This window comes from Mandrillus leucophaeus, unplaced genomic scaffold, assembly GCF_000951045.1.
Source record: "Mandrillus leucophaeus isolate KB7577 unplaced genomic scaffold, Mleu.le_1.0 Scaffold23, whole genome shotgun sequence".
Classification (NCBI taxonomy): Eukaryota; Metazoa; Chordata; class Mammalia; order Primates; family Cercopithecidae; genus Mandrillus; species Mandrillus leucophaeus.
Window position 1 is genome coordinate 5,306,853 of NW_012102365.1, and position 11,748 is coordinate 5,318,600.

At 43.9% G+C, this 11,748-nt stretch overlaps 1 protein-coding gene across 1 annotated transcript in view; it reads right to left on the minus strand.

Annotated features, from left to right (window-relative positions):
• Window positions 1-11,609, minus strand: part of LOC105540980 — a 122,603-nt gene extending 110,994 nt beyond the window's left edge. The window contains exons 1-3 of the mRNA XM_011981767.1: window positions 11,550-11,609; window positions 6,357-6,419; window positions 5,857-5,907 (exon numbers count right to left, since the gene is read on the minus strand). Of these exons, the coding sequence (XP_011837157.1) occupies window positions 5,857-5,907; window positions 6,357-6,419; window positions 11,550-11,609 (174 nt within the window). The remainder of the gene's footprint in view (window positions 1-5,856; window positions 5,908-6,356; window positions 6,420-11,549) is intronic.
• Between the last annotated feature and the right edge of the window lie 139 nt (window positions 11,610-11,748).

Below are 11,748 nucleotides of genomic sequence, written 5' to 3' on the forward strand. Positions count from 1 at the left end.
CACATAACCTAGTCTTTGTTTTCTGTTTGTCACATCTGTTCTTCGTTCACTTTTTCTTTATTTCTGCCTTCTTTTTAAATAATTGCGTATTTTTCTGATTTCATTTTATCTCCTTTATTATATTATTACCTATAATTCTTTGTTTTCGTATTTTAGTGGTTCCCTTAGGGTTTATATTAGGCACGCTTCACTTATCACTGTGTATCTTGAAGTATTATACCATCTCACATGTGAGAACCCTGGACTAGTATACTTCCATTTCTTTTCTCTATGCCTTTACGTTATTGATGTCATTCATTTTACTTCGACATATGTTGTAAAGCCAACACTACATTGTTGTTATTAGTCTTCAAATAATCAATGACCTTTTCAAGAGATTTAAATAATAAGAGAAAATGTTATATTAACCTGCGTAATTACGATTTCCAGTGCACTTTATTCCCTTGTGGGATCCATATTTTTACCTGGTATCATTTTTCTTCTGCCTGAAAGATTTTATTTAACATTTCTTATGGTGTGGATCTGCTGGTAATTAATGTTTTCAAAACAGGAAAAAAAAAAAAAAACTTTGAAAAGACAATGGTCACAAACTTTCCAATTTTGATAAAAAGTATGAACCCAGAAGTCCAAGAAATACAAATGAATCCCAAGCAAAAAAAAAAAAAAAAAAAAACCAAGAAAGGCAAAAACACCAAGTCACATGTAATGGTTAATATGGTTAATATTGAGTGTCAACTTGATTGGATTGAAGGATGCAAAGTATTGTTCCTGGGTGCGTCTGTGAGGGTGTTGCCAAAGGAAATTAACATTTGAGTCAGCGGATTGGAAAAGGTAGACCCACCTTCAATCTGGGTGGGCAAAATCTAACCAGCTGCCAGCGTAGCCAGAATAAGAGCAGGCAGGAAAATGTGAAAAGACTATACTGGCTGAGTCTCCTGGCCTCCACCTTTCTCCTATGCTGGATGCTTCCTGCCCTCAAACGTCAGTCTCCAAATTCTTCAGTTTTGGGACTCTTGGACCTTCGGCCACAGACTAAAGGCCACACTCTCAGCTTCTTTACTTTTGAGGTTTTGGGACTCGGACTGGCTTCCTCGCTCCTCAGCTTGCAGACGGCCTATTGTGGGACCTCACCTTGTGATCATGTGAGTCAATACTCCTTAGTAAACTCCCCTTCATATCTACATCTATCCTATTTGTTCTGTCCCTCTAGAGAACTCTAATACATTGCATCATAATCAAAGGGCTCCAAGGCAGTGACTAAAAAAAAAAAAAAAAAAGCAGCCAAAGGGAAAAAAGACACATTATGCACAGAAGAACAAATATATGCATGACAGCAGATTTCTCCACAGAAATCATTCAAGTGTGAACATGGTGGATAAACATTTTTAAATGCTCTAAAATTCTAAACGCTACAAGAATGCCTTTCAGAAACAAAGGAGAAATAAAAACGTTTTCAGATCTACAAAGCTGAAATACTCACAGGGCTTGCCTTTATCTTTCCTGCCTTTCAGGGATCATTGTGCCCCCTTTGCTTCGTGCCTAATGTTTAAAATCATTGTTCTATATATTTTTTTCCAGTTTTTTAGTGTTTCCAGCAGAATGGTAAATCCAGTCCCTGTTATTCCATCTTAGCCAGAAGCAGAAGTCATAGTTATCATTTGATGTGTATTTGTGTAATTTTTTCATGCTATAGGCCCCATTCCAGGAGGGGAAAAGTGTATCTGTGTCTTACTCTCTGCTGTATTCCCAACACCCAGCATAGTGTCCGGCACAGAGTGGATCCCAACAACAGCTTCTTTAAACTTCCATGTGGTCTCACTTAGTCTGGTGAATCCCAGAGCTTTAGATGGCCTAGGAGGCACTTTGGAAAATCTAAATTAAGATAAGAAAAAAAGCAGCCGTGGCTCACGCCTGTAATCCCAGCACTTTGGGAGGCCAAGGTGGGTGGATCACCTGAGGTTGGGAGTTCGAGACCAGCCTGACCAACATGGAGAAACCCCAACTTTACTAAAAATACTAAAATTAGTTGGGCGTGGTGGCATATGCCTGTAATCGCAGCTACTCGGAGGCTGAGGCAGGAGAATTGCTTAAACTTGGGAGACAGAGGTTGTGGTGAGCCAAGATCACACCATTGCGCTCTAGCCTGGGCAATAAGGGCAAAAAAACTCCATCTCAAAATAAAAATAAAACAAAAAGAAGAAGAAAAAAGAAAAAAGCCACATACCTGTGTCAAGGTTGAGAAAGGTCAAAGGAAAAGAATGGAGTCTCCAGGAAGTCAGGAAGGTGAAAAAAAAAAAAAAAAAAAAAGACCGAATAGACGTATCTCTTTTCCCACTCCACTGCCAGCTTCACCTCAAATCTCCAAAACACTTGTTACATGTTCCACTTACTGTGGCCAGCCAGCCCTTTCCTACCCACCCCACCCCCATATATTCTCCACTTCTTCCTTTCATTACAGATCCTGAAATTTAAACTGCATAAAATAAAAACTACACTTCCCAGTGTGCCCTGCAGCAAGGTGCATCCATGTGACCATTTCCTACCAATGGCAGGCGAGTAATTGTGTGCACCATACAGGTTGTCCTTAAAGGGAAGGCTTCTACTTTTCATGTCTTCTTGTTCTTCCTTCCTCCTGGATGGAATGAGGACATGGAATTGATCTATATTTTATAAAATTAATGAGGCCTACAAATTAATAACAATAAATAAAAGATGGAAGAAATATGGGTCCCAACACTGCAGAGTCATCACATGAGGCCTCAATAGCCAGTGTTAGAACTGTTATGTGAGAGAGTAATTTTGTCTGGTATAAGCCATTATTATGTTGAGTCTTATGTGAGCCTCCATAGTAGCCAGACCCAGACACTTAGCTGCTTTTCAGGGAAGCTGACATTGCTCAGAGAAGCCTAGGCAAGGGGCCTGGAAGAAAAGATACCTAACTTTGGGATGCAACTTGGACCCTAGAGTGTCAGGGGAGCTGGGGCAATTTGCTTAGAAAAGGACATCCTGGAATCTGTGACTTTGCGGATGGCAGCCAGTTTCTGTTGGGGCTCTTACTGCAACAGAACATGCAGAGAGGAGGAGGAGGTTAGAGCTGGATGCAGGGAAAGAGCCCTGCTGGCCAGCTGCCCCTTTTCCTACCTGTCTCAGCAGAGAAATCCTCCCTAAAATCCTGAATTATTCTCACCCTCTTCCCACTGCTTTGAGTTGGGCCCAGCCAGTCCACTGAGCAGGGAAACAGGGAAGGAAGGAAAATTAATGGCACCACTGATGGGGATGACGGTTATGAATGGCTGGCTGTCTAGCAACCCACCCATCATGCCCTCTGAGAGCACCCTTCGCGTGGCAGGCTCAGGGACCGAGTCCTCCTTACTGCAGGGCGTGCTTTGGCCCTTGTCATCAGACCTAGTAGAGTCATCAAATAAATCCAACATTTAGATAAAAGGGGCCTGCAGAGGACACTTTCCTGAAATTCAATGGTAATAAAAAAGAAAAATGGATTGACTCACTCCAGATAACTACCGCCAGAGAGGTAATTATGCTGCTTCTGTCCTGAGCCAGGATGCTGGTGGCAGAGGCACCTGCCCAGGTAGTTTATCAGCCCAGATTTATGGACTCCCCAAGAGCTGCCTGCATATCTCCTCCCCTCTGGTTTACTTGAGACACTTTTATTTATATTTTGTCAGATTATTGATCTTCTCTGTAACTTCTTAGGTGGCAAGGGTTGATGAGGTGAGCACCACCCTGGGTGGCACAGTCAGATATTGATTTGCTGACAATGACCCAGGAAGACACGACCCATTCCAGGGAGCCATTTGTTTCAAGCTACCAAAATCCCGATTTCCCGTGCAACTCCTTGAGCTCTTAATATCAAAGTCAATGCAAGCAGAGAGCCCACTGCCTGCACAGCGAGGGATTAAGACTGCGTAATATAACAGGGATGATTAGCCTCAGTTTCCTCATCCATACAATGGGAATAAGGCAGAAGCTGCATACATGTTTCTGGAATGCCTGAGTGAATGTAGGTACTGAATTATGCAGAAATAGATGGGATACTTCATATCATCCCCCTGCCCTTCCATTGCATTAAGATCAAAGGTCACCAAACCCAGTATAGCCACCAAAACAGAGATTTCAGACATTAGAAATGGTATTATGAGGTCTTCCAATCCATCATCCTGCTTTCAGGCTGGGAAGAGCGTGTTCTGATTTTACTGATGACTTAGCCACAGCATGGAGAAGTAAAACTACCGGTCAAAGTCCCACCACAACAATACTACTAAACCCCTCGATGTCCAACAGCAACGACCACAACCACACAGCCACAGCAGCAACGAGGCTTTGGAGGCTTCCTGCCCTGACTCTCCTCACTTGCAGGCCCTGTGCCCTGGGCCTGCTATCATCTCGTTTAATCCTCACAAAGACCCAATAGGGTGGGTTCTGCACTCTCTCATTGTTTTGTTTTTTAAAGCTTTTATTGTATCTTTTCTACTTTAAAAAAGAAATATATCCTTGTTTTGAAAGATGTTATCAATAGAGAAACTAATTTCAAGTAGGAACAATAAAATAAAAATTTAGGGTTGGGCGCGGTGGTTCACGCCTGTAATCCCAGCACTTTGGGAGGCTGAAGCAGGCAGATCACCTGAGATCAGGAGTGTGAGACCAGCCTGGCCAACATGGTGAAACCCCGTCTCTACTAAAATTACATAAAATTAGCCGGGCTTGATGGCGCGTGCCTGTAATCCCAGTTACTCGGGAGGCTGAGGCAGGAGAATGGCTTGAACCCGGGAGGCGGAGGTTGCAGTGAGCTAAGATCATGCCACTGCACTCCAGCCTGGGCAACAAGAGCAAAACTCTGTATCAAAAAAATAGAAAAGAAAAGAAAAGAAATTTCAGGGATAACTTTAATTTGTCCCACATTGCCTCCCCCTGTGACAACATCAGCAGCACAGGCAGGCTGCTGATGGCAAGGGTATGAAGGTGCTTGTAAGGGAAGTAAACTACCAGGCTGGCTGGGGACACAGATAACTTGAAAAGGCCTCTTGTTCCCTCCTTGCTTTCCCCAGCCCCCAGGCATTACTTGGGCTTTGTTTTTTCAAGTCGCCTGTAACACCTTTTGTCATAATTTCAAAAATTCTCCCTCACTGTACTGCAGGGCTCCTTCTGTGGGTTCTGCACCATGATGGTGTTGATAAGGAATACAGACTCGCTGTTCCTCCTTCACCATCACTCTTTCACCTCCCTTCTGACTACAGCAGAGCCTCCTGGAGGCCCAAACAACCTGGGAGACCAGAGGCAGCAGAGACCAGAGCACATCTGCCCCCTTTGTGGGATTTATGAATGATACTGAGAGTTCTCGCTAAATTGTACCTGGCAATAGTTTTTGAAAAGGTCTTTAGAGGTCTCCTCTGTGAGAGAGTTGACACTGCCAGTTACTCTTTGAACACAAGTCTTCATCTTTGTTCCCCCACTGTGCCAAGCACAGTGCTCCACACTGCAACTTGGGAGACTGTGACTTAAACTGAGCAGAACTTGAAATGGAAATTGACCATGTGTTTAAGGGTTGCTTCAGAGTATGCAAGGGAAGGGTTTATAAATCAAAAGCTTTTCTGCTAGTCCCTGGAGAGCACAGCACTTCAAAGAAGCCTTTGGCAAATCCTTTTGTAAACTGTAGAATCCCTTTCTACTGTAAATAAACCTCACTTCTGAAGCTGGGACACACACACGTTAATACACACACATACACACACGTGCTAACACATGTGCACACATCCACATATATGCACACACATGTTAATATTTACACATGCACACACATTTATGCAAACACATGCACACATATATGCACACATGTATATGCATGCACATACACACATACACATTTATGCACACATGCACACATGTATGTGCACACCTGCGTGCACATGCATGCACACACATATGCACACATGAGAACATGTTAATATATGCAAACAATACACGCAGGTTAATATATACACATATATGCACACACATGCACATGTATGCACACATATATGCACATGCACGCACATGCATGTGCACACATATGCACATACGTGCCATACGTGCACACACGTTAATATATACGCACACATTTATGCGCACAGATTAATATACACACGTGCACACACATGCACACATATATACATATACATGCACACACATATATGCACACATACATGCACATGCATGCACACAATGCACACACATGCACACACATTGATATCCACACATGTACACATGCATGCACATACATACACTTACAAGCACACACATTAATATACACACATGTGCACACTAGCATGCACACTATATGCACACATAGGCATGCAAACATGCACACGCATGCACACATCCACATATATGCACACACATGCACATGCATATATGTACACACATATACACGTGCATGTATATGCACACACATATGCACACATACAGTACAAATGTACACACACATATATGGTATAAAGGTCAAACAACTCCAAAATATAAATAATACATGCACACATACAGTACAAAGAAAAAACAACGCCAACAGCCACAGAAGAGAAAATGTTAAATTTAAAACCTTCTCTTGATCTCTCCACTCCTACCCCTTCAAGACACTGGCTATTAAAATGTGGGGATGTTTTAGGAACTGCTTAGGTTAGGGCTGTCTCCCTGCTCAGCCCCAGAAAGGACGTGGGGCTTTGTTTGTTTGTTTGTTTGTTTGGAGACAGTTTTGCTCTTGTCGCCCAGGCTGGAGTGCGATGGCGTGATATTGGCCCACTGCAACATCTGCCTCCCGGGTTCAAGCAATTCTCCTGCTTCAGCCTCTCCAGTAGCTAGGATTACACGCACCCACCACCACATTCAGCTAATTTTTGTATTTTTATTAGAGACAGAGTTTCACCACGTTGGCCAGGCTGGTCTCGAACTCCTGACTTCAGGTGATCTGCCCACCTCAGCATCCCAAAGTGCTGGGATTACAGGCGTGAGCCACCACGCCCGGTCATTTTTTAAAAATCGCAATCAGTAGGAAATTCCTGGGCACACAATGGCAGTCTGCCCAAAGGGTTTCTTTGTTGCTGATACCGTGGAAAATGCTGCCCTGGCCCTCATCATGAAAGATGAGGGGTGGCTATCAATTTTCTGACTGGTCTACGTCCCCATAATTGACACAGATCACTGGATCTTGTGGTTGCTGGGGAAGACTAAGCTCCCCTTCAGCCTCCCCTTCAGCTGAGCCTTGTCTGCAAGATGAGGATCCTTCTGAGTCCCCATCTTGCAGACCAAGATGGGGGGAGGGATGGGTTCTGTTCCTTTCTCAGACTGCTTCAGGCCATTGTTAATATTTGGTAACACCTGTCTTACCTCCTTTAAGACACCGTTAAAAACTTCCTATTTGCAAAAGCTGTCAGAATCAAAATGAAGTCACTTGGTCAAACCCTAACAAAATGGAACTGGGAAAAACAATAAAGGGAGGTTCTGCATGTACCATTGCCTGATAACAAAGAAGTATCACAAAAAACTGTAAAAATCAGAACCTCGCACAAAGGTCACTGCAAACTTACCCAAACAATACTTCTGCTAGAACATCTGCTCAGCAACTGCCCGGGCCGCTCTCGTTATTAATCCTCATAACCAAGGATAATTGTTTCAAAACAACTTACGTAACCCTCCCCATTTTTCTTTTAAAAGCCCTTTTTACCCTTTGCCTCTCTGAATAGGCCCATAGTTTATAAAGCCACACATACTCCGCACTGCAATGCTCACTCCCAATTAAACTCATTATATTTGCAGAATCTCTCTGTGTTTGTTATTTAGGTTGAGATTTTCAATGAAAACATTGAAAAGAGCAGACACAATTTCGAAAGCAAGTACATTCTAGAAAGTACCCAGACACCAGTCATCTACTCTTCTCTCTCTGCAGATACGTGATCTTTCCTCCAGGGACTCAGGGTTCTGCGGAACTTTGTACAAGAACAACCTATGTTATTCATAGCTTAGTCATCCTGTCATCCTGTCTGAGAAGGGAAAACAGTTGCCTTTGTTCCTTTAAACATTTGACCCATATTAATTGGGCATCTGCTCTGTTCCAGGAACTGAGCTGGGTGTTCTGGGGAAATCAGAGAATAAAACAGACCAAATTACTGAATTATCTGTAAGTCATTAAACTTATAATACAGAAAACTAAGTGAATGACATCGTATGTTGGAAGGTGCTAGGAAGGGGGGAGACAGGGAGTAGCTAGAGAGGCTAGGGAAGGTGCTATTTTAAATAAAATTGGCCGGGTGCAGTGGCTCACGCTTGTAATCCTAGCACTTTGGGAGGCTGAGGCGAGTGGATTGCCTGGGCTCAGGAGCTAGAGACCAGCCTGGGCAACATGGTGAAACCCCATCTCTACTAAAATAAAAAAAAAAAAAAAAATAGCCAGGCATGGCGGCGTGCACCTGTAGTCCCAGCTACTCGGGAGGCTGAGGCAGGAGAATTGCTTGAACCAGGGAGGCAGAGGTTGCAGTGAGCCGAGATAATGCCACTGCACTCTGGCCTGGGTGATAGAGCGAGATTCCCTCTCTAAATAAATAAATAAATAAATAAATAAAATTGTTGGCGGGTGGGCTTCGTTGAGGACTTTTGAACGAAGACCAAAGACTGGGGGCAAACCCTGAAGGTGTCTGGGGAGTAGGGCCCCAGACAGAGGAGCAGCAAGGGCAAAGGCCCTTGGGCAAGACAGGCCTGGGATGTTCAAGGAAAAGCACGAGGTCAGTGTGGCCGGAGCAAAGGCAGCAGGGGGAGAGTAGCAGGACCAAGGTCAGCCAGGTGGTTGTGGTGGGGGGCTCAGTTCCTGTAGGACCAGATGTTGTAAGGACTCTGGATTTTTCTCTGACCTAATGAGAACCAGCAGAGGAGAGAGAGGATCTGACAAATGAAATAGGTGACACGAGATCACTCTGTTGCTCTGTGGGGAAGGAGGCAGTGAGGAGAGCCGTTCGGAGGCCACTGCAACCATCCAGGAGAGAGGAGGCCGAGACTGGTATGGGGGGCCAGGAGGTGGCCGTGGAGGTGACGAGAAGCAGTCCGTTCTGGAGATGTTTTGAAAAAGGACCAGTAGCTTTGCTGATAGATGTGACGTGCAGTATGAGAGCAAGACGGGTCCACCACAGCTCCAGGTGTGTGGCCTGAGTTGCTTTAACTGAGATGAGGGAGATGGTGAGTAGGCAGCTGGATGGATAAGCCTGGAGTTCAGGGAGGTGTCGGACTGAGATGTAAATTGGGGAGCCATCTGCACAGGAATGGCATGTAAAGGTCCAAAGGGGTGAGGAAGGACAAGAAGAGGACCAAGGACATAGCCCAGGGACAGGTCAAGGGTTACTGGTCAAGGCGCCAAGAAGGAACTAGCAAAGGAAATAGAGGAGGAGCAGCCAGGGAGATGGGAGGAAACCCAGGAGAAGAGGGGATCCCAGGAGTCAAGGGGAGAGAGGGTTTCAGACAGGAGTAAGCCACTTACCAAATGACCACAGGTCAAGAGTCATTGAAAGGTGACTACTGGATTTATCAATGAGGAGATCACTGGTGACCTTAATGAGAGTGGTTTTGGTGGAGTGTGAGGGCTGAAATCCCAGTAGAGTGAAATGAAAAGAAAATGGGAGGAGGAAAATTAGAGAAAGCAAGTAATGGTGCTTTCATGTAAAGGACAGCAAAGGTAGCAGAGGAGGGTTCGTTTTGGTTTTGATTTGGGGTTATTTTTTGAGTTTGGAGAGATAATGTGGTATTGGCACATGACGGTAATGACCCTATGGACGATGCAGGAAAGAGAGCAGAGGAATTTGGGGGCGGTGACCTTGAACAGTGAGAGGGAAGGTAATCTTGAGCACAAATGGCCTCAGATAGTTCATGTTATCAGACAGTGTCAGACACATTAAGAATTTCCTCAAGGGTCTCCTAGTACAAGTGTTCATCCGTCAAGATATTTATCTGTGCACGTACAAAACGATCAGAAATTTTACGCAAAGCAGCAGCAGACGGTTCATATTTTTCATCAAACCTTTTTACTAAAAAATATGATGAACAGCCTCCTGAGCCAGTGCATAGGACTCACGTTTATTATCTTTTAATGACTGCCCGAGATGTGCCATTATTTATGTAATTAATCTCCTATGAATAGACATTAGATTATCTCAAAATTTTGATATTACATTTTTACACATGATGTAAACATCCTTGAATATATAAACATTCCTATGAATTGAAATGACTTACTAGTAGAATTTAAATTGCTGAGTCAAATCCACAGGCATCTGGATTTTGATGAATGTTAGACGAATGTCCTCCACGAAGGTTATTGCAGTGAACATCTACCAGCAGAATGTGAGTGAGGGGCTGTGACACATGGGGTGTGGTTGGGGGTTTGTTGAGTTTGGACTTGAATACCAGACTTGTTTAAAGTAGTTCAAGCTGAAAGTGGTGTCAGCAACATAAACTGATAAACCACTGCCACCTCCTTTCCGGGCTGCAGGAATGTGCTGACCCACGCTGGTCTGGGAATCTGAAGAGGCAGAGAATTGGGACAGACAGAAAAAGAGAGGCAGACAAAGAGGTCAGAAGAACAAATTTCAGGAAGCCATTGGATGCTCTGGGGATAGCTTGGCTAAGCCAACACCTCGCTGTGGGGCCTGGGGCAGGCACTTAGCCTCTCACTGCCTGTTCACAACAGCCAAGGAGCCCGTGTGTGGATCCAATGAGCTAACAAATATAAATATGAGATGGCAAGTCATTAGTCACGGTTACCTAAAGGGATAGACCTATAGGATACATGTGTATATGAAAGGGAGTTTATTAAGGGGAATTGACTTACATGAAGTGAAGCCTCATGGCAGGCCGTCTGCAATCTGAGGAGCAAGGGAGCCAGTCTGAGTCCCCAAACCTCAAAAGTAGGGAAACTGACAGTGCAGCCTTCAGTCTGTGGCCGAAGGCCTGAGAGCCCCTGGAAAAACACGGTGTAAGTCCAAGAGTCCAAAAGCTGAAGAACTTGGAGTGTGATGTTCAAGGGCAGGAAGCAAGATCTGACAAGACCTTAAGTTTTTGCCTCAGCCTGATCCCTGCACAAAGACAGCTTATGACAAATTTTTAAAAAGCAAATGCTGAAGAAGGAGAGAGTCTGATTTCCTGAGTTACTACACTATAAGATTCAAATGTTTAATTTTCAACAAAACACTTCACAGGGCATGTGAAGTTTCCTGGAAATGTGTGGTAGCTTTCTAAATTCCTTTGTATATGCAAGCGCATCAAAATGTCCACATCCTTAAGTGTCTGACTCCAAAAAAGAGGGAGAAGTGATCAATGAAGAGAGAAGTGTGCCAGTCCTTTAAATTCCCTGAAAGTCTCTTCAGCCAGAAGGGTAGGGGCTTGCAACAATGGTGGTAAAGATTGCGACGATGGCTGCTCACCACTGTCTGCATCGAGCATCCCTGTTACTGCATCCCCACAATCAGAAGAAATCAGCAATTGAACCATAGATCCCCACTATATGTATACATATATACACACACATATATACACACACACATATGCATATATACACACATATATACATATATACACATATATACATATATACACACACTGTATATACACATATATATACACACACACATATATATACACACATTTTTTTTTTTTGAGACGGAGTTTCATTCTTGTTGCTCAGGCTGGAGTGCAATGGCATGGTCTTGGCTCACTGCA